This window comes from Lutjanus erythropterus, chromosome 8, assembly GCF_056507025.1.
Source record: "Lutjanus erythropterus isolate fLutEry1 chromosome 8, fLutEry1.hap2, whole genome shotgun sequence".
NCBI lineage: Eukaryota > Metazoa > Chordata > Actinopteri > Lutjaniformes > Lutjanidae > Lutjanus > Lutjanus erythropterus.
The window spans coordinates 17,922,772-17,944,889 of NC_139324.1; the positions used below are offsets into that span (position 1 = coordinate 17,922,772).

The window sequence follows — 22,118 nt, forward strand, 5'->3', positions numbered from 1 at the left end:
GGCTGCGCTGCTCGGACTGGGGAAGTGAAGACTGTCAGTGTGTTAGAGGATCCTGTATCAGCTGTTAGCTGTCGATCCTCTCCAACATCCACTGATAACAGCCATCGCCAACACGAGCACAGGGTAAACAAGCTCCTCCTATGAATATTGAAGTCAGAGGCACAGCAGCAGCTTCACGTCGTTTCCAGGTAAGGCTAACGAATATTAGCTAGCAGCTAGCTAGCGTTAGCAGCTGCGTAGGATTTTCCATAAAGAAAACTAATTATCATAAAGCGGCGTGTTGCTAACAATAGCTAGCTGAGCTGATACAGCCGCACACAGCAGGATTTTCGCATGGACACACTGAACACATCGGCTCGGCTTTAATCTCCATTGAATCATTTATGAGCAATAATTCTGTTTTTACATCCACTAAAATCAATGGCTGCGGTGCGTGTTGTGTATTTATGACTGTGGTCAGTGACTCAGCCTGGGTAAAGCTAGTGGTTCAGATTCAGTCCTCTCAGGACTTGGCAGCAGCTTGTTTACAGGAGGACAGACTCGCTGAACTTGAATTATTTCTATTCGTGGTATGTCTGGCGTCTCTAGGTCATGTGTCCTTTTCTTTGACCTGGAAGGTGACCTGAACCACCAGCAGGACCGACAGATAGTAGACAGACTATACGACATGACCCTTCATAAACTGCACCAGGAGTAACTGTTCTAGTCTCATAAACATGTCATTTATAACATATCAAACGTTTTGACAAATCCAAGAGAAGTATTGCAAAATAGTGCAATAGCGCCCATATTAAAAAAAACACTGATTTATGCCTATCTTTTTGTCTTATGACCACACAAAGTTTTTTTTTTGTTGTTGTTTTTTTTGCATTGAAATTATGTATAAGATTTTTTTTTGCTTCTGGAACGTTGAAGCTTTCAATAACTCACTTTTCACTTTTATTTTTAAAAATGTTCTCAAATCAAAAAAAATCCATGTTTTAAAAATTAAAATTATATATTTTCAAGTTGCTCAAAATGAGATAGATTTGCGCATTTCCACAGTCAACCAAAAATTGTGTTTTACATGATGCATGGAGTTTGCTGCAGTACAGTGCACGTGCAAGAGGAAATTCTTAAGTGAGTTTGTTTTCCTGCAGTATCTTTGTAATAAAAACAAATGATACTTAAATGTTGACATGTTTAAGTTTATGTTCAAGTTGCCAACGTTAATGTTGATTTGTGCCAGTTTGGCGGTCATGAATATTTTCGGTTATATAAGTGTGTGATTTTAAAGGAGCAGTATGTAAGACCCAAGCATTCAGAAATGAGTACTGCTGCGAGTTAGAACAAGCTGAGGACACAAAATTCATTAAGTTTGTTTATGTTGCAGTTAGTGTGAGGTTGAACCACACTTTTGGGTAACATGCCTGGATTATGAGACTCACTGTATGTGTTGTGTTTTGCTCCCTGGTTGTCTGTAGGCAGCATGAACTCCCTCCCAGGAAGAGCCGCACTGTCTCTGTGCAGGCGCACGGTGACGGCGGGTGGGATGAGGGTCTTCGCTGGTTCCCCTGGGCTCCCTGCCGGGGGACTGACGGCCTCTCTTCAGGCTGTGCGGGTCTGCCACTCCGGGACGAACCACACTCACAGCGTCAGCACCAAGAAGCGGGGCTATGACATCACCAGAAACCCTCACCTCAACAAGGTGAGCTCACTGATGTGTCTGCTACCTTTTTGTTGGATTTTTATTCTACCTGGACATCACATGACAACGTGTCAACCTTAAATGTTCCCCCTCAGATAAATTGATACATGTAAGGCACATGTGAAGATATTAAGCCCTAAATTGGGCACTGAGTTATACAGGGGTGGCATGAAGTACACATATGCATACACAAACACACACACAAGTAGGAATAGCATTAATTAACAGTTTGTCTTGTCTACTTTAATTGCTAACATTACAGTACCTTACAGTTTCTGACATTCCTGTTTAAAAAACATACAAAAGAAAACAATGCACATTCAAAAATAGTCATGAAAAACCTAGTTTGAACTAAAGTCCCGCCTCTCACTCACTGTCTTCATACTTGAAGATATTGGAGTGCAATGTGGGTCAGCCAATCAGATTTCAGGAGTGACCAGTGACCCCCCCCCCCAAGTGCAACACTTGGGATAATCATAAGGACATAATAAAATATATAAGTCTAGCTATTTTTTAGATATTTTAATGCATATTTTAATGTGTCTTTAACTGAATTATTCTAATTATGTTTTTGCCAAAAGTAGATTAATTAATATGTTCTTCTACAAATAATAATATTCAACTTCAACATTCTTATTTATTCTTTAATATGAAGCACAAATAATTCCATGTGTCCCTGTTTTGACATGACTGTTTAAATACAACATGGTATGCGGGACACAGTGTTATCTGTAGACACAGAGTACATGTCAGAACCACATGGAACAGCACAGAAGTGCCACATGAATGCCACAGCTCCTCTGAGAGATAGTTGAGTGGTTAATCCCCCACCTCTGGAGCTATAACTTGTTTCTAATGTGTCCGTCCTGCTCTGCCTCTGTCTGCTTTCTCTCTGTCTTAATAAAGCATATAAAAACTAAGAATAATATAGCCGTAAGTGGCGTCGTGCTCATCAGTAGGAGGCGGGTCAGTTGGCCAAAATATAAGTCCTCACAAAATAAAAGCCCTCATAATGGTGAGCTTCAGCTAGTTTAATTCTGTTTAAAGATGGAGTGAGACCAGTTATACGCAGATGCCACCATTTGCCACCCTCTTTTTTTGGATTTGAATTAAATTTGGTGTGTATGTTCAGGAGATGGTGCAGGTTGTCTCCAGTGACTTTAATCTGGATTCCTCAAAGGCATCTGAAGTTGTGACAAAATATGTAATAAGCTACGCCAAATTTTACCAATCAGTATGACACCTCTGATTCAGGTTTATACTTCCCCTCGGAGCAGCTGGTGAAATTCTGTCCACCAGATTTTCAGATACGCGTTTGTGGCGCCCCCTATGGGTCAGACCCAAAGTGTTTTGGGAACTTATTCCCAAACTGAGCGTATCTATCCAGTTTATAATGACTGAACAATGATTAATGAGTTATGTTCAATTTACTGATAAACTCTGCCCTTTGCAAAGATATTTTAATTGATGGTGGCGATATTTTTCAACTGATACTTGCTCATTTATAATAAAAAATATCTATCTCAGTCCTGCAATGCTGTATACCCAATTTGGTGTTGACAGAGACTGAATCAAAAACGTTCTCTTCGTATTACTATGTTTCGGATTATGCAAATTAGCTAAATCCATCATGTTGGATTTATGGTCCAAGAGGCTTTTTTTGTAGAGCACATTGAGCATGGCGTGGCTTGGCATGTGTGCCCAATTTCAAGTCAATCGGACTTACGATGTGGGGTGCGTGGGCTTTCCAAAATTGTGTTAATTACAGCGCCACCATCTGGCTGATTGGGCTCTTACTCGTACTTGCACGACTTTTACATTTCTTGGGCTCAGTTTTATGTTTGTAGCTCATTGCAGCTCATTTGAACCCCAAATATTGGCTTGATGTGAATTGACTCTCCACTTCGCTTTTTAAGGTAATCCTAATTTATTTCATATTTTGCATCCCACAAAACATATTCATTTCAAAGTGTGACAGTAGCACAGAATAATTTCAATGCTTTTGCAGAATTGCCATCATTTTTCATAAAGCTGCTGCAGCTGCATTGACTGTGCCAGAGCTGATCCAACACAAACATCCACCAAGTGACTCACCAGTGCTTTTACTGCATTATTTTCCAAACTCAGTATTAGCAGGAAATGTTGTTTTCTGCACTGCTGTCTCTATGAAGACAGCAGCAGAACAAATGCTGACACTTTAGCCGAGTTTATTGCTGTGATTTCAGTTGATAGGAGCTCGGTCACAGTTCCTTCCTCTTTCCTCTGCAGATGCCCAGTCAGCAGTTACATGCTGATTCACAGGTCAGGTCAGTGCGGCAAGTTAAGCCCTTCTTAGATGAAAAAATAAGTCTTTTAATAAAAAGTAAAAGTTTAAGTCAGGGCTGTGCTTAAACATGTTAGTCAACTAAATATAAGTAGATGTTAAACAAGATTTTAATAACACTTTTTGACTTTGCTTTCCAGTTAAAGTTGGAGTAACCGCCTGCTTGACCCTTTCTGCACATTCCCTCATTTCTGTCACAGTCTCACAGCCTTTGGTGTCCTGCTGACTGACACTGAGCAGCTCCACTGGATATATCAACTGTATTTATTGAGGAAGGCCAGATTTCTGTCCCAATTCACTGACTTCCTTCTTCCTGCAAACCTGCCAGCGTTACCCCAGTGACCTCCCAAATGTCAATCAGTTCATATAACCATATAAATTAATCCTCTTCTCTTTGATGATGATTCGTTTTGATAATGTGTAGATTGGAGTCATTATAAAGATAAATTTTATCACAGTTTATACCTCTCCCACCCACATTTAAGTTTGACTCTCCTCTTGTATGCAGACAGATAGCATGTCAGCTGGTTTAATTAATTACACTCACTGGTCAGAGTGTCACCTTAATGAGTTTACTTTAGTGTCTCTTTACCTGCTCGCTCGCTCGCTCTTAACTCTGTTAATCTGTGACTTTCTCTCTGGCCGTGTTCACAGTTACATAGATACATTTGTTAATATTTATGTGTGAAATGTTTTCCATTCTCGTTTGTGATGTTAGATTAGTTTCTGACAGTTTGCCCTGCCCCTCGATTTCTTTCTTGATTAATCGATTATTAGTTATGTGGTCTATAAAATGTCGGAAAATGGTAAAGATTTTATTCGGTGTTTCCCAAAACCCAAGATGACGTTCTCAACTGTCTTGTTTCTCCCAAAACCAAAAAATATTCATATTTAAGAAACTGAAATCAGACAATTTTGACTTTCAAAAAAGACTAAAAGTAAATAATCAATTAATCATTGCACCTCTACTTGCCAACCCTGTCCTCATTGCTTTATCCCTCTTTCCTGTCAGGATCACTATTCTCCCATATTTTCCCAGTTTCTGATCAATTTTCACACCTTTTTTCTCTATATCATAATCACCACTAGTTTCTGGCACTATACAGCATGTCTCAGCCCTACGACTGAAGTCTGCTGTTTCAAAAACAACAATACAGCTACACTAAATACATGACACAGAAGACAGCTGCTCACTGTTTCAGTTCGCCTTAATACATCCATACTGGCACCTCATCCTGAGTGAGAGATGGAGACAGAAGGGAGAGAACTGAGAGAAAGAAATACTCAAGCAAGTTTTAGATATCCTTGAAAGAAGAATTTGTCTTTCTTACAGAAAGTTTTAAAGAACAGGATAATGCATGCATCTTTTGCAAGAAAAATGTATAGTTATTTTATTTTCATTCTTTAAAAGTCACCAAAATGCAGGAACTAAAGTCTATAAAACTGGTTGATCTTAATGGTGTCAAGTACTGATACCTCGCCCTGCTGGAGCTACATGAGAAATTACAACAATCCATCATCCAGGCATGGATGACTACACACAATTTCATGGCAAGGCATCCAGTAGCTGTAGAGGTATTTCAGTCTCTATATTTCAAGCGGTGGACCGACCAACATTACCACCCCTATCGCCACACTTCTATCATAGCTAGAGTATTTTTTTTTATATATATATAAATTTTGCTCTCTAGATAGATAACATTCATGCAGAAATATTTTTTGTAGTGTTACATTTAACTTTTATAAGAGAAGATCTTGCAGGTGGTGGATACTGCCCAGTTTAGTTCCAAAATCCTCTGTATTTTTTAGGTTTCAAGGTTGGTAAGTATGGTGTTAATCCAGTTTGGTACTTAAGCCATGAGTGCATCTCCTTTTAATGACCTCTGGCAGGCGGATCTTTTGTTATTAAGTATGCAGCTCATAGCTGTTCAGTCCACTGTTGTTCAGCTGTTGAGCATCAAAATACTCATCAATGGGAAAGTATGTATCGTGTGGAACAAGTGTGTCGGCGTAATGATTGCAAGCTGTTGGTACTATTAGAAACCTAATATCAAAGCCACTATCACATTTCACACTCCACACTCGACTCATGAATAATTTACAGGGACATGGGTGTTTGCAGAAACATTCACAGACCCACAGCAGATCAAACTGAGCCGAGGATGCCAGATTATTTCCCATGTAGGTCATTGTTTCCTCTGCCGTGCAAGAATCAAGAGGAAATGCAGAGAGCCATCAGGCAGGGACGACGAAAGAGAAGTCAAGCTTGCCAGGGGAGTGAGTTCAGGCTCCCTCACTATTGGACAGAATAAATAGATTAAACCTCACACTCCCCTACAGTCACTCTTTGGGAAGCTTTCCAAGGCTGAGATAGAGGAGCAGCAGCAGTAACCATAACCAGAATTCAGAGGGTACAAGGCTGCTCATCAGAATAAAAGCTTGGATTTATGTTGTTCACTAAGTCACCAAAATATTCAGGCCTTATTTCTCATTTTTTTACCAGTGTTTCTGTGCAAAAAGGGCTACTAATTCATGGTGAAACAATCAAAAGGACCACTGTATTTAGGCGTGGGTATGAGTCATCATAACCAACCTCAAACCGTGATGACTAACACATGAGTCACTGCGGTCTGCCTTGTCTGATTTCTTATTCACGCTGTAGACTTCACCCTGTTTGAACCCTCTGAGGGATCATAGTGTTGTATAACTGCTCCTTTTCCACCCTGCAGGGAATGGCATTCACCCTGGAGGAGCGCTTACAACTGGGCATCCACGGCCTGCTGCCCCCCTGCTTCCTCTCCCAGGATGTACAGGTGCTGCGAGTGATGAAGAGCTACGAGACGCGCACCAACCCTCTGGACAAGTGAGAGAACAGACATGAACAATAAAGCTGTTCAAGATTTGTCACAGTACAGCTGCGGTGAAAATGCTCTTTATCAGGGCTGTCCCACTTGTCTGGTCCAATCTTAATCTAGCATCTAACATCTGTCGCCGCTGCACCATCAGCTGCTGTTTTTTACAGTCATCATATGATTAAATGTTTATCTGCCGCCACATCAAAGACTTTTAAAGGGGCATCCAGTGGCCTAGTAGTTGAGACACATACTGTCTCATTTTTTATGGATCACATTTCCAAAAATAATGCACATCACACGTCACTCAGTCTTTGAGTTTTATTGCAGTAATTAGTAATAAAATAATGATAATAATAATAATAAGATCGAGTATAACAATAGGACCCCTGAAATCTGCATATAGCACAAATGTAGGCCTGTGAAATTGAACTTGAAAGCTGTTTCTACTCATCAAGTAGCGAACAATAAATAAGATAGAAAGTATAAGTACTATATCTGCTGCCCTCTCCTGGCACATGATGTGTTTTCCAAGTGGTGGCTGTGTTTTTGAACTCCAGTGGGATTTTTGAGTTTGAATTCTTCGAGGTTGCTGCAGTTCCTCAGTGTGGAGCGCTGAAACTGGAATAACTGATTGAGTTAACAATGTGAAACCAGCGTTAATTTGTTCCCACAGAGCAGAGCAAATGTATGGCTTAAAGTTTGAGCACAGTTATTTATCCAAAAATTGATTCAGAGATTGTGAAAAAAAGAAACACGATACTTCAGAGAACTGATTTTTTTTTTCTTCCGCCGCACTCCACTAAGTCTCCACTTCGTCCCGCTGTACCAAAATATTCTGAATACTTACCTTTTCTATGAGGACAGGCTCCTTTTCCACAATTTGAAATATTACTATTATTTCTGTTTTGCTAAAGAAAGACAAGCCTTCAGGTGACTGCTCCTCTTACAGGCCTCTAAGTCTCCTGAACTGCAAAGTTAAACTACACTAAGTTTCTGTTTGTTGGTCTGTTTCTCTATAATCAACATAGATTTATTAAAACCAAATAAGCCTCTGATAGTGTCTGAGGTCAGAGAACCACGGTGCTATTCTCTCATTAGATGCTGACACAAGCATTTGACCTCTTGCCCTGGTGCCATTTATGGTCTGTGCTTCAATATATGAGCTTCAGTGAAGGTTTTATCTCTATAATTAAGTTATTGTATGCTAATCCTTCTGCAGCAGTGATAACGGTGCAGCATTTACTCGTCTCGGTTCTCATTTCCCAGATCCTCACGTCACCGCTGACCTTTATCTACCCTTTTATTTTCCCTTTCTTTGAAGCCCATTGCTCAGGCAGTAAAACAGTCTTAGAGATCTTCGAGCCAAACCTGACACACGACACACCAGATTTCATTTCCTTATATGTAGACAGTATCTTGATTTTTTACCAAAAATCCCTGTAAATCACACTCATATCTCTTAAATTATTATTCAGATCTTTTTATTGATTTTACAGCCAGTGTTGTAGCCAATAAACAGTGACAAATCCAGGATGCCACAGCGCACTGGCCTCTGATTTCACAGACAAGGCATATTAGTAAAAACCAGAACAGGAACCAACTTTCTCACATCTCTTTAAAAAGGCTCTTTCTGTCTCTGTCTCAGGTACATCCTGCTGATGACGCTGCAGGACAGGAATGAGAAGTTGTTCTACCGTCTCCTGACCTCTGACATTGAGGAGTTCATGCCCATCGTGTACACTCCCACCGTGGGCCTGGCCTGTCAACAGTACGGACTCGCCTTCAGGAGACCACGGTGAGATTAATCACATCTACCCTGTAGCTGCACGGTCTGGTTTATTTTTTGTAATATTCACTTTGATGTAATTTCATTCTTACATTTAGTATTTTCTGTGAAAGGCCTTTTACATGTTTTGACCCAGTAACAAAAAAAAAAAACATTTACACCTGATATTTCTGCCCACCATCACCCTGTCAGAGTTCAGTTTCTGTTCATTTCACTTCAACCACTTCAACTTAAAACTGATTTTAGTTTGTTAATCCATCACAAAGAATACTGAGTGCAGCTTTGGTTTAATCTCAGTTATATTTAGATCATTAATCTGAGACAGGGATCAGATTGAATCACCTGTAAATATTTTATTATTTGTCTAATGGACATTAATGTGTCAGTGTTCACGATTTTGTTTACATCATAGCTCAGCTGCACACCAGGGGGTAATTCTAACAAGAGGTGGGTAAAATGAAGACAGGGTGTGAGGGACACTGGGACAACTTTAAAACAACAGATTAAACAATAATCCATTGAAAAACATTTTCACTTGTTATTTAACAGGTTTACAAATTACAGTTTGTCTCTAACGGTTCAAAATCACAGTCAGAGTGATGTCTGTCTGAACAGTCAGATCATTTTTTGTCAGTATAAAATGGAAACGTACATAACAATTTTTAAATTAGTTTCAATACTTTAAATGTGTGTTATATTGTAATTATTAATTAATTAATTAATTATTTAATTATTTATTAGAGTGATAGTTTGGATTATTTGGAGTGGGGTTGTGTAAGGTACTTATCAATTATACCATTATATAACCAAAATATTTCTTTCTCCAGTCCAGCCAGACTTCATTGCTTAAATCAGTCACTTTACTTTGTAAAACATGGAAGTTGCTTGTCTATACTGCCTCAGTCAGATTGTTTTGTTTGTGACTTCAGTTTTTTAAAAGTATAGTTTGAATTCACTAAAGTCACACAGTACTCTAAACAAACTAACAGATTGAGGCAGCAGGAACCGTTTTCTGCGAGGAAAATTTTGTTTTTGCAAAGAAATCTGGTGGTGCTGGAGAGAGTGACAGTTGTCTTCTATAATGACAGTTTCGTGTCTTCGTATGTCAATGTGATGGATTATCTTTTCTTCTTTGACAAGTCTTTGAAACGTGCAGGAAACTGATCTAAAATCAATCAGACCTGAAACTTTGTCTCTCTGAGCTGTACAGCACCACCCACACTGCTGCCTGATAACTGAAACCTCCTTGTTTACAGAGGACTCTTCATCACCATCCATGACAGAGGACACATCGCCACAATGCTCAACTCCTGGCCTGAAGAAGACATAAAGGTGAGCCCCCTCCCCTCCACACACGCATACACACTCATTCTTATACATATAGCTAATACGTGTTCTCCGCGTAGGCCATCGTGGTGACGGACGGAGAGCGAATCCTCGGCCTGGGTGACCTGGGAAGTTATGGTATGGGCATTCCCGTGGGGAAGCTGGCGCTCTACACAGCCTGCGGAGGTGTTCGGCCGCAGCAGTGTCTCCCTGTGCTGCTGGACGTTGGCACCAACAACCAGGTGTGTGTGTGATGAAGGCTGTAGTGAGGCTTCACGAGCTGGTGCAACACTTTATATCTGTCAATTATCAGTCATTACATGATAAATTCAGATGAGTTCAGAGAATTACTGATGAGACATGGTAATTATTTACCAATCCACACAGATGACCCGTCCCAAAACCAAAACAGAAAGGCAACGGCAAGATGTTTCTTTTTTTTGTCTAGACGCTGCTCGATGACCCCCTGTACATCGGACTGAAGCACAACAGAATCAGAGGAAAGGAGTATGACGAGCTGATCGACGAGTTCATGCAGGCGGTGACCGACAAGTGAGTAGAAACACAAATGCTCAGAGAACGTGTGAGTGACCCTGACGTCTGACTGGTCACTCTGTCGTCCTGCAGGTACGGGATGAACTGTCTGATACAGTTTGAGGATTTCGCCAACAGCAATGCCTTTCGCATCCTCAACAAATACAGGAATAGATACTGTACCTTCAACGACGACATCCAAGGTACTAAAACGCTCACAGGGCTTCTGCTGGCCTCTTTTCAGGCTGTAAAGTTCTAGTTGTTTTTTTGTAAATAAATACACAGGTGATTTAAAAATATATAAAAAAAAATAACTGACTAAATATTTCACATGAACTTCCCTCTCTTCCCTCAGTATTTTCAGTTCAGAGGAGAAAAAAATGACAGCAAACATGAGATTAAGAAATTAAATCAAGATTATAGTCAAATAAACCAAATAAAAAAAGTACTCTTTGGTTGAAGTGGTTATAACTGGCAGACATATGCAGCCAGTTAAGAGTAATAAACATCACTTTACCTTAAAAGCCAAACAGTTGAAAACCACTTATCCAAAATTACAGTGCTACCATTTCACTTTTATCTCAGTTCTCATATGTGTTTTCTTTTTCTTTCAGGCACGGCCTCAGTAGCTGTCGCAGGGGTCTTAGCTGCTTTGAAAATCACCAAGAACAAACTGTCAAGCCACACGTTTGTTTTCCAGGGAGCAGGCGAGGTGAAAAGATTTACTCACGTGGATTTTATTTTGGAATAAAAATAACTGTCCCTGATCCCCAGACTGAGGCTCAATCTGATGACACATTTAAAACTAGTCGAGGAAGGATGGAGAATTATTCTGATTCTTTCTTTGGCAGGCTGCTCTGGGTATTGCTCACCTGCTTATAATGGCCATGGCCAAAGAGGGACTCAGTAAAGAGGAAGCTGCTAAGAAAATCTGGATGGTGGACTCGAAAGGCCTCATTGTGAAGGTAAGTGTGTGTGTGTGTGTGTGTGTGTGCGTGTGTGCGTGTGTGCGTGTGTGTGTGTGTGTGTGTGTGTGTGTGTGTGTGTCTGTGTCACTTGCTCAGTCTTCTCAGATATCCCCTGTATGTAATTCACCACACAGAAACAAAAACAAAAAAAGCTGTTTTTGCTCAAATTCAGGGAAGAAGTCATCTTAACCACGAGAAGGAGGAGTTTGCACACGATCATCCTCACCTGAAGACCCTGGAGGAGGTGGTGCAGACCATAAAACCCACCGCAATCATAGGTGAGTCTGATAGAGTTGTCACCATACTAGAACTTCTAACTTTAATACAATACATAGAAAATGTTCTGTACTGTTATTGATACCATAGGGAGAGATTGACACAGCACTGAGGGCATGAAATACAGAATTTTTATTAAAAGTTTTTTTCTCTTTAGGGCGTTTAAGTAATTGACTGAGTAAAGTTAATAGTAATGTTTGTTAAGCATCACAGCTTCTAGTTTCTCTGTGAACTGAAACTCTGCTGTCTGATTCCTCAGGCCTGGTGGCTCTGAGGGGGATAAACTTGTACCACTGCTGCATAAAATGACTATTGAAAACATTTCAAATAGCCAGAATTAATATGTATCGATAAATCAATATTTTGGACAGCTATCTGGGTGATCAGGACACAACTATGGGGTTTCCTGGAGACACTAAACGTCCTGAAATATCGCTCAAAGAATTTGTGGCTTATTAATGGTGTTTATAAAACTCCTGTATAACCCACGTTGTTTGTTTCATTCATCTGCGACAGTAATTCCTGATCAGTTGTGGAAAAACAGAGAAAACATGTTAAAGGTGAATTTTTCCCCTTCAGCTTTTGCTCAACTAATTCAATTAATTGAATTAACCTAATGCTTCAGTTTCACATAGAGGCTGTTCAGACCTGGTAACATGCGTCCTGGGTGATCTGATCACAAGTGGACATGACTTCACACCTGACATTACAATGTGTCTCCGGATGAGTCTCCAGTGACCAGATCTCACCTCCCTGCTCTATGTGCAGATAAACACCGCGGGGTGTTTCGTCAGTTGAATGTCCATTACTGTCCATTTGGCTGTTTAATATGAGGATTCAGGTGTTAGTTCCTTTTCTTTTTAGTTCATCGCCAGACTAAACTAAGGCTTTAATGACAGTCGGAGGAAGTAAGAGTGTATCTTAGTGCACCACTGACCCTCTCTCCTGTCTTCTGCCTTTTCAAAGCAACACAATGATTTTTACAGAGAAAGAAGCAGCTTAATGTGTTGGATTTAAATGCTTAATTTACAAGAAGGCACAAATGATTAAGAATGTGTTGTAGACAACGTTTCCAGAGTTTAGAAAGTTTTTTTTCCTGACTGAACATCTCTCAAAATAGCCAATTTCTTTTCAAAGGAGTCTGGCGATTTTTTCGGTTTCAAGTGTTTACAACTTATTCTGACAGGTAAGACGGGCCGAACACGCCATTTGTATTACAGTGAATGTGTGTCAGGACATGCGGAATGAATGTGGTCTGAGCGATCGGATCCAAATGCATCCTCAATGCATCTTGGGTGCTTCCCACCTGTACTTAGAGCCGTCTACTTGTGACTGTATCACTGAGAACAGGACACATTTTAATACCAGGTATAAACAGGCTCAAAGACATTAGATCTGATTATGAGGATTCTTGTATGATGAACTGGAAGATAATTTCAGACTTTTAATCAAAACTGTTGAACAACTGTGATAATATGATAATATTGTTTCAAGTGAATGTTGTTTGTGTTTTAGGATTAAAAAAAGAAATGATTGGAACATAATCAAAAAATAGAAATCCATAGCTGCTTGGTTGAATACTACAATTTGGAGATTATAATTTTGTCCCATGTGGTCTGAATCCTACAAATGGCCTCACTGTTCACTTTGTGCCATTGGAACTTGTGAAACTGAAATAATTTCTGTTAGAAAACTCTGACAGATTTTCTCTCTGCTCTGTTTTATGTCAAGGAGTGGCTGCTGTTGCAGGAGCGTTTACTGAGAAGATTATCAAAGACATGGCGTCCTTCAATGAGAGGCCGATCATATTTGCCCTGAGTAATCCTACCAGCAAGGCAGAGTGCACAGCAGAGCAGTGCTACAAGCTCACAGAGGTAATAATCAGCTGTGCTGTACTGTGGTACATGCAGGCTACATGTGCTGTATTTAATATTTAGTAGGTTTAAAGTGCACTCTGGTTCTCTGAGACCTGACAAATATGCCAAATAAATATCCTACCTCATACAGAAGTTAAAAAAAAATTTTTTCTTTTGGTGAACATTATTAGTTTTCCATTATCACTACTACTACTACTAAATAACAAGGACGAATTCCCGTCCCCCTACTCCATTTTCTCAGACACTTCCTAATAATGAAAAACAAACCAATAATTAACAAAAGATGAATTTATGACACAAACCCAGAAAAAACAGCAACAACACTGCAGTACCAAAATAAATATACAAGCAATAATTTAAAAAAGTCATTAAAAATCCATAAAAATTATGTCTACACTATATGTGTTACTCTCAATGCCATTCTTGTCTCAAAGGTGCTTTTTTTGAAGAATTTAATAAAGAAATTACAGATTCCCTCAAACACATTTTTCCCATTTTGTCCAAATGTGAGTTATCTTCACTAACACCATACATGAGTTTGTCATCCTTTCTTTACTTGGTCTATCTGTTGCTCAAAACGTAAATCTTAGAGGAGTTTGAGAGGAAACTGATTTTTTTTAATGTTTTGAAAATCTGCTGCACTTTGTTAGTTGTCGTCTTCTTCATCACCTTTTTTAATACATTTTCTGTCTTTTATGGCACAGTGCTGCCACAGTGTTGTAGTCCATTTCATTTTGCAGGTAAGGGTTTTATCGATCAGCACAGCAGGAAATTTTAGATCCAACATAAGAAAAGACATTTTGAGGCTTGATAAGAATTTCTCAAAAACATTAAATGTAGAACTGAATTTGCCTTTTTGGCTTCGTGATATCACAGCATGCGAAAACTTGGTAGCTGCTTTCATGATCAGGTACAACTGATCAGACATTTTTTTTTCTTGTCACAGTGTCTGCAGTGTTGATCTCCTGCTTTTGCATTATAGTTTTTGTTATGGATGTTGTTCCACTGCCCTCTAGTGGCTAAAAACAAATCTCCACAGTTTATTTGAAATCAAACAAAGAAACAGTCCTTTCCGTTATCTTTACAGAAGTGATTCACATTTTGTGTTTTAGCTTCTTTAAAATGTTGACTGTTATCATCTCATAACTCACAGCCTCCTCTTCCTCTCTGTTTTCAGGGTCGGGGCATCTTTGCCAGTGGAAGTCCGTTTGACAAGGTGGTGCTGGCCGATGGACGCACCTTCTACCCCGGCCAGGGAAACAACGCCTACGTCTTCCCTGGAGTTGCTTTGGGTGTTATAGCATGTGGAGTTCGCCACATATCTGATGATGTCTTCCTCACCACAGCAGAGGTAATAAACACCTCTGCTATGGCCTTTGGCTCATATTACTGAGACATTAACATGTAATTATGAGGACGTGATTTCTTAATTAAAAAACTTTTTCAACGTGCTGAAAGGTAAACTTAGGTCTGTGTGTTGTTCTCAGACTGTACTGCACTTACCTTCTACTTTAAATGAGCTTTATTTTTTCTGTTTGTGTTTGTCTCTCAGGCGATCGCTGACATGGTGACAGAGGAGCACCTGGCTGAGGGACGACTTTATCCTCCCCTCAGCACCATCAGAGAGGTGTCCTTCAAGATTGCCGTGAAGGTGGGTGATTTCTGTTGCGTGCAGTCTGCTCTCATTCCTCACAATGAAATGTTTAACTTAACTTGTTTAACATACTTATGCTACAAGTATTGTGGTATTATAATTTGTGATCATTTGCATATGGAGCTAAAAAAAACTGGATCAATTAAATCTAATTTATTTTGTCTCATAAACTTGTGTCCTTACCTGCTGCCTGAACAGGTCAATATGGTGATTTTCCAGAATTAGATTGCTGAAGGTTGCTATTGTGGGTTTGGGTGTAACTTCAGGAAATAAAAATGTCCAAACAAGTGTAGACAATTGACGTTTTTCTTTTTTGAAGATTAAAACTTCCTCATTAATGAATTTTTATTCCTAAAATCCTAAATTAAAATTTTTTATAGATAGGGATCTCCCTCATGGTGTATTTGGGCCATTAGATTAAACTGAATAAATAAATATGGAGCCATGGGAAGGGGGTAATATTCTAAGATTAAAGTTGTGTGCATTTTTGAGAAAATCAGAACAGTATTTTTCTTGTCACTTTTTAAGGTTTGATTGGCAATATCACCTCATCGAAATCAATGTGTTGTTTTGTGTATAACTGATGGTTATGAGGTGACAGATTTTGTGTATCTGGACCTACAAAGCAAATACATACACGGTTATTGCTGTTTACATCTATGAGAAATTCAAAAGGGATTTGTTGTACAGTACTACAACATGTGGCAGCATTCTGTGGTTTATCAGTGCAGTACAGACAGACAGACAGACAGATCTTTGTTCTATACACTTGTCTCCTCTTCTATCCTATTTATAAACTGTATGGTCTTTCCCTCTTTATCTCCTGCTGGTCTCATACATTTATTAATGACTAAGCAAATAAATTTTACTTACTCATGAATATTTAATGTTACTTTATTAATTGCTACAAACACCTATAAATCTTATTTATTACGAGTTGAAGGCTCATAATATCAGCTGATCTTCATCCGGACTGTGTGGACGTGCTTTGATCAGATTTGACCGTCATCAGATTCTTGTTCACTTGTTGCTAAATCCTGATTGGTGTTGAGAAATGTGTGACATCACCCTTTCTAAGAGGCCCCTGCCCACTTTAAACCAGTGAGAAGAGCACAGAGATTATTTCATGTGAAATAAGCAGCAAGGAAAATTAAAGCTGCAAGCAGCGTTTTACGGGCCCTCGCACACCCGCGCCACTCGGGGGGCCGGCGGCCGCGGCCTCGTGGCAGGATTCGTCCCGGGCGAAGAGGCTCTGTGATTGTCACGGCCTTTTGACGTCTCCTTAAGGAATTCGATGCCGCTTACTGTCGCCGCTAGGTGGCGCTATGAGTATGTCTCCTGATTGGCATGTGGATGTGTTCAGACCGGGACTTCTATGACACCTGTGAAGTTTGGTGAGGATCGGACCATTTGCACCCAAGTTATAGCGATTTCGTTTTTCATGGCGAGACATCAAAACTCGACGCCACGGCCACACCGTTTAACGTTGACCAAATCTTTTAATAAGTTTTGATTACATGCTTGTCTAGATGGTACACACCAGTTTTGACGTCAATTGGAACATTTCTGTAGGAGGAGTTTGTCAAAATGCGACACGTGGAAAACGCCAAAAATGACCACTAAATTCAAAATGGCCGACTTTCTGTTGGGTTTAGCCTATGAGACCCTCAGACTTTTATGTGTGTCTGGGCATGATCTACATGTGTACCAAATTTCGTGAAGATCGGTGAAACCTGCTGAGGAGGGCGCTGTTTAAGGGGCGTGGCCAAGTCATATGGCCACACCCATCGACCCAACTCATGCCATATGTTCCGGCCTGGACTGTTTATAAACATGTGAAGTTTCAGTCAGATCGGACCATTTATGGTAAAGTTATAGCAATGTCGTGTTTCATGGCGAGACAAACTTCGCCGCCATGTCCCGGCCACACCGTTCAAGTCTGATCAAATCTTTTAATAACTTTTAATCACAATGTTGTCTAGATGGTACACAGTGATTTTGAACCCATTCTGATCAATCCTGTAGGAGGAGTTCGTTAAAATACGACACGTGAGAAACGCCAAAAATGGACGCAAAATTCAAAATGGCTGACTTCCTGTTGGGTTTGGCCAATGGGTCCAAGAGGCTTTTTTGTGCGTCTGGGTGTGATACATATGTGTACCAAGTTTCGTGCCTGTCGGTGAAACGTGCCGCAGGGGCTTCTGTTTAAAGGGCGTGGCCAATCTATTTGGCCACGCCCATTAACGAAACTCATATCACATGTTCAGGCCTGGACCGTTAACGCACATGTCAAGTTTCAGGCAGATTCGACTAAGTATAGTGAACTTAATGCTAATTTTTCATTTTTGGCGAAACATCAACTTCGCCGCTCCGTCACGGAAACACAGTGTGACATCACGGCACGATTTTCATAATACACGATTATCAACATGTTAAAGACGGTTTGACCAGATTTGAGTTGGATATGGTCAACGTGCTTGGAGCAGGACCTCAAAGAGTAAAACATGTCATTTCCTGTCGCCACCAGGGGGCGCTATGACAATCACAGAATATTGTGACATAGATGTGTTCAGGGCGGGACTATTATCCATCACAGCAAGTTTGGTGCAGATCGGACCATTTATGCTAAAGTTATAGCAATTTCGTGTTTTTTTATGTGGGTGTTGCGAGATATCAAAATTCGCCCTTCCGCAGCGACCGCGCCCTTCAACGATACGAAGATCTTTTAATAACTTTTGATCACACAGTTGTCGAGCTCGCACAAACCAATTTTGAAGTCAATTCGCTGAAATCTGTAGGAGGAGTTCGTTAAAGTACGACGTGTGAAAATGGCCAAAAATGACCTTATTTTGAAAATACAATTCAAAATGGCCGACTTCCTGTTGGGTTTAGGGGGTCACTCCAAGAGGCTTTTTTGTCCGTCCCGGCATGATACATATGTGTACCAAATTTCGTACGCCTAGGGCAAAGTTAAAGCAGGGGGCTTCAATTTTGAAAACTGTTAGGGGGCGCCGTTGAGCCATTTTGCCACGCCCCTTTCTAACGACCATAAAATATCGAATTTTTCGCAAGACCTGATGAGTGTGCAAAAATCTGGGACTTTTTGAGCCTGTTTAGGCCCTCAAAAATGCGATCTTAGGGGAAAAAGATAAAAAATAATAAGAAGAAGAATAATTCCTTCAGTTTCAATAGGGCCTCGCACCGCCTTCGGTGCTCGGGCCCTAATTATCTGCTCATGAAGGATCCCATCACTTATAGTGAGAGGCTGATTGAGTCTGTCTGTCAGTTGACTGTCTGTGATTATGTATTATTCACCACTTTTCTTTCTGTTTCCTTCTCTGCCAGATTGTCAACTATGCATACAAACACAACATCGCTTCGCTGTACCCGGAGCCTAAAGACAAGGAGGCGTTTGTACTGTCTCACATCTACAGTCCTGATTACGACTCCTTCACTCTGGACACTTACAGATGGCCAGAGGAGGCCATGAAGGTCCAAGACGTCTGATCCTGGACACTGCGCTCTAAACTTAAAGGGATGGTTTGATTTATTTGAAGAGGGGTTGTATGAGGTACTTACCAACAGTCAGTGTATCACCTACAGGAGATGGTGGTAGGCATGCCCACAGTTTGGGAAAGCTATGAACACAGTGTAGGAAGCTAAGAGAAGAAGCTATTTTATCCACTTGAAAAAAACAATATCAGTTTAAGTGGACACTATATTTAGATTTTTTTTACCACTTTACTTTGCCATCAGGCATCATTTTCTGATGGGAAATTGCCCTTATGTTGGCCAAATATGGCTTTCTCTCACTCGACCAAACTTCATCGGCAAAAACAGTAATTTTGCCCTCTCAACATGGGAGGCGCTGGTCAACTGCTGCCTTGATCATTTTGTTTTATTGTTTTATTGTTTGACTTCGGTAAATCTGAACTAACCTTTTAAAACACCAAACGCACACAATAACGCAAACAAACCAACAGATCAAGGCAGCAGTAGATCAGCAGCTCCTGTGTTCTGCGAAGTAAAATGACTGATTTTACCAATGGAGTCTGGTAAAGGGAGAGAGCGATATTTGGCTCATGAACAGCAGTTTCCTGTCAGAAAAGGCTGTCTGACGGCAAGGTGAAATGATGAAAATATTATAAATATGGTGTACACTTAAACCAATATTTATTTTTTGGGGTGGATCTCTCTTTAAGTGGCTAAAATACATTTTGCTGCCTGTTGACCATCTACTGTAGCTAATACACTGACTGTGGATCAGTACCTCATACAACCTCACTTTAAAAAATTCAAACTATGTCTTTAATATGCTGCCGTGACGTACAATTTCTGCAAAAACGTTGCCAATGATTCTCGCCTTTAAGCTGTTCTGTTCATTTCTTTTTTTCTTTGTAAATGTTAGTGTCTGCCGCCCGTTCAGATGGACAGTAGTCTTTATAATTTAGATGCCAAACAAACATTCTCTATGATTCTGTCTGAATTCTTGAGCGTTGAAATGTCAAGTACACATTTTTTTCCCTCTTTCAGTGTTGTACTACTTATCAGTTTTATCAGTGTACATGTCATCAATTCTCTGCACCCGATTGAAGGACTGAGGTCAGAGCAAAATGTGTCGTAGGCGCACACAGCAGCATCATATCAGACATCATAAGCACGGCCTCTATAACTTTACAACTTAAACTACACTCCTTTCACTAGCTTGTCCAGCTAAGACACTGTACAACTAAGCACTTGCAGTGACTAAAAGTGTTTCTGAGATATGAAGAAGAGCTGGTGCATTAAAAACAGAGCAGTGGCTCACAGTAACGCACAATGCCATCTCTTGTCTTGACACGAATGAACAGAAGACTTTATTGTGAATCTTAAAAGAAAAGAAAAAAAAAATTAGCAGACGCTCTCAGTGCCTCTTTCTGTGTGACCTCAGGACATCACTGACTGTCGCTGTTGTAGCTGCTTCCTCATATTTTACACTCCTGTCAACACATGCGCACACAACTAAAAACACTCCAGAATCAGCCTGTACGTTTCTGTCTCTGCTTTCCCGTGAGAATCTGTTATTCTTGACGGGAGGCTCGACTGTTTTCTTGAATGTGCGTGGAGGAGGGATTGTTGGGGATTTGGTGTCGCCATCAGGATGATTTTGTATTAATGGGTGTGTTTTTTCTTTAGTTTTGTATGGAGCTCTGCCTGTTGTTGTATTTTTGCCAAAGTTACTGATGGACTGTATCTTATCTTTTACTCCTAGAGAACATGATGCTCTGCAAGCTTTAGTACTGAGAGATATGCTTGAAGTTTTCAAAGGGAACATGAAACTTTTTGAATAAAATGACAAAAATAAGACTGTTTTTTGTGCGTTTTCTTTTAAAATTTCTTTGACCTTTTACATCGGCTCATTTGATCATTTCAAAGCAACAAGCGGTGCTGTATAACTGAATAAGGCCATCGTACGTTGTACTTTTGTGTTAAATCTTTAATATCTGCTGCATTTTCAACATAAAACTAATAAATTCGTACCACTGGTACGAGCTTGTCAACCACAGCGCTGAACATGTGTTGCGTTAGTCTAAACAAAGTATTTCCATATGACACAGAGCTGACTCAGCGATGAGATCACATCAAATCAGACCTGAAGTGTGATGGAGAGCTGCATGTTGGTAAAGCTGTCATCCTTCAAACTGACAGGTGAGAGCTTACCTTCATTTTTTGTCTGATCAAACTACAAAGCTGGGTGATGTGACCAGAAATCAATATCACAATGATTTCTCTTATTTATTAAATGTTCTAAATAAATAACTGTTTTAATTGATATGCTTGAATTTCTTTTTGTTTTCTTATTAAATTTATACAGTTAGGTGAACCCAGGACACTCAGTTACAATACAACTGTACTATTCTATCAAGTGAAAATCACATTTTTAACACGTCCATGTGGTGCTTTTCATGTTACAAGACGTATCAGGTGCAAAATAAGTGGCAATTATTTTTAATATTGTAAGTACTTTATGATATTTCAAACATGACTGGAGGTGGACTTCAAAAAAGACGGAGACTGTATAGTACAAAAAACACTTAACTAAAAAAATGTGGTTGGAGGAAGGTGAGATGAGGTGGAAGCATTTCCTTTGAGGGGACAGCTCTCCCAAGACAGTGCGTAATAGTTGTCCCCTTAATGTTGTTTGGATTTGGATTTGTGTCACTGTCATACTTTTGTTCCTCTTTTGTTGTTTTGTATCTCTGATACTTTTGTGTCTGTTTGTGGTTATTTTAAGCATTTTAATAGTTGTTTTTTGTCTCTGTGGTACTTTTATGTCTCTGTAGTTGTTTTGTGTCTCTTTGAGGTCATTTTTTTGTGTCTTTGTAGTGGTGTAATTGACTTTCACAAGTCATTTCAAACAGATGCTCTGGCCTCCGGGGCCCCCCCGATCCCTGAGGCTCGATCAGGAATCCATCCACGGTTGTTTGTTTTATTGTTGTAACAGCTTCTTAATGATTCCCTTTTTGCCAGGACTCATTTAAAAATAAAAGATTTTAACCATAACAAGAGTTTTTCCTGTTAAAAAGAGGAAGACTGAAAATAAATTTCACACAGGAGACGAAACAGAGACTTTTGATGCTGCCATTGTTACAGTTTAGTTTATTGAACTGTACTAATCGGGAAAAGGCATGATATCCATCACCAGCTTATCATCCTGATTAAATCATAACAATTATCACAGTCCCATTTAGTGATAAAAATCTTACAGATATATTTCCCAGCTCCATCTCAAACCCCCTTCACCGCTTGTGTGAGTAAGCAAATGACTTTAAATGGCTTCCAAATACAGTCA

General features: G+C 39.9%; 1 protein-coding gene across 1 annotated transcript; it reads left to right on the top strand.

The window, feature by feature from the left end:
• The first annotated feature begins 1 nt into the window (after nt 1).
• Nucleotides 2–18,942, top strand: me3 (malic enzyme 3, NADP(+)-dependent, mitochondrial). The gene is made up of 15 exons (XM_084724781.1): nt 2–188; nt 1,464–1,687; nt 6,740–6,873; nt 8,511–8,660; nt 9,908–9,983; nt 10,058–10,219; nt 10,426–10,529; nt 10,605–10,714; nt 11,126–11,223; nt 11,363–11,476; nt 11,652–11,757; nt 13,487–13,629; nt 14,810–14,983; nt 15,185–15,283; nt 18,632–18,942. The coding sequence occupies exons 2-15, from the start codon at nt 1,469–1,471 to the stop codon at nt 18,791–18,793; spliced, it is 1,851 nt and encodes a 616-aa protein (XP_084580907.1). The 5' UTR covers nt 2–188; nt 1,464–1,468; the 3' UTR covers nt 18,794–18,942.
• Nucleotides 18,943–22,118: the final 3,176 nt, after the last annotated feature.

Bases quoted from the DNA above. Each gene is read 5' to 3' on its own strand.
- me3 (XM_084724781.1), top strand. From the start codon at position 1,469: ATGAACTCCCTCCCAGGAAGAGCCGCACTGTCTCTGTGCAGGCGCACG. The intron at 11,477-11,651 runs GTAAGTGTGTGT...GCTCAAATTCAG, and splicing joins CGAAAGGCCTCATTGTGAAG to GGAAGAAGTCATCTTAACCA. The intron at 11,758-13,486 runs GTGAGTCTGATA...TTTTATGTCAAG, and splicing joins AAAACCCACCGCAATCATAG to GAGTGGCTGCTGTTGCAGGA.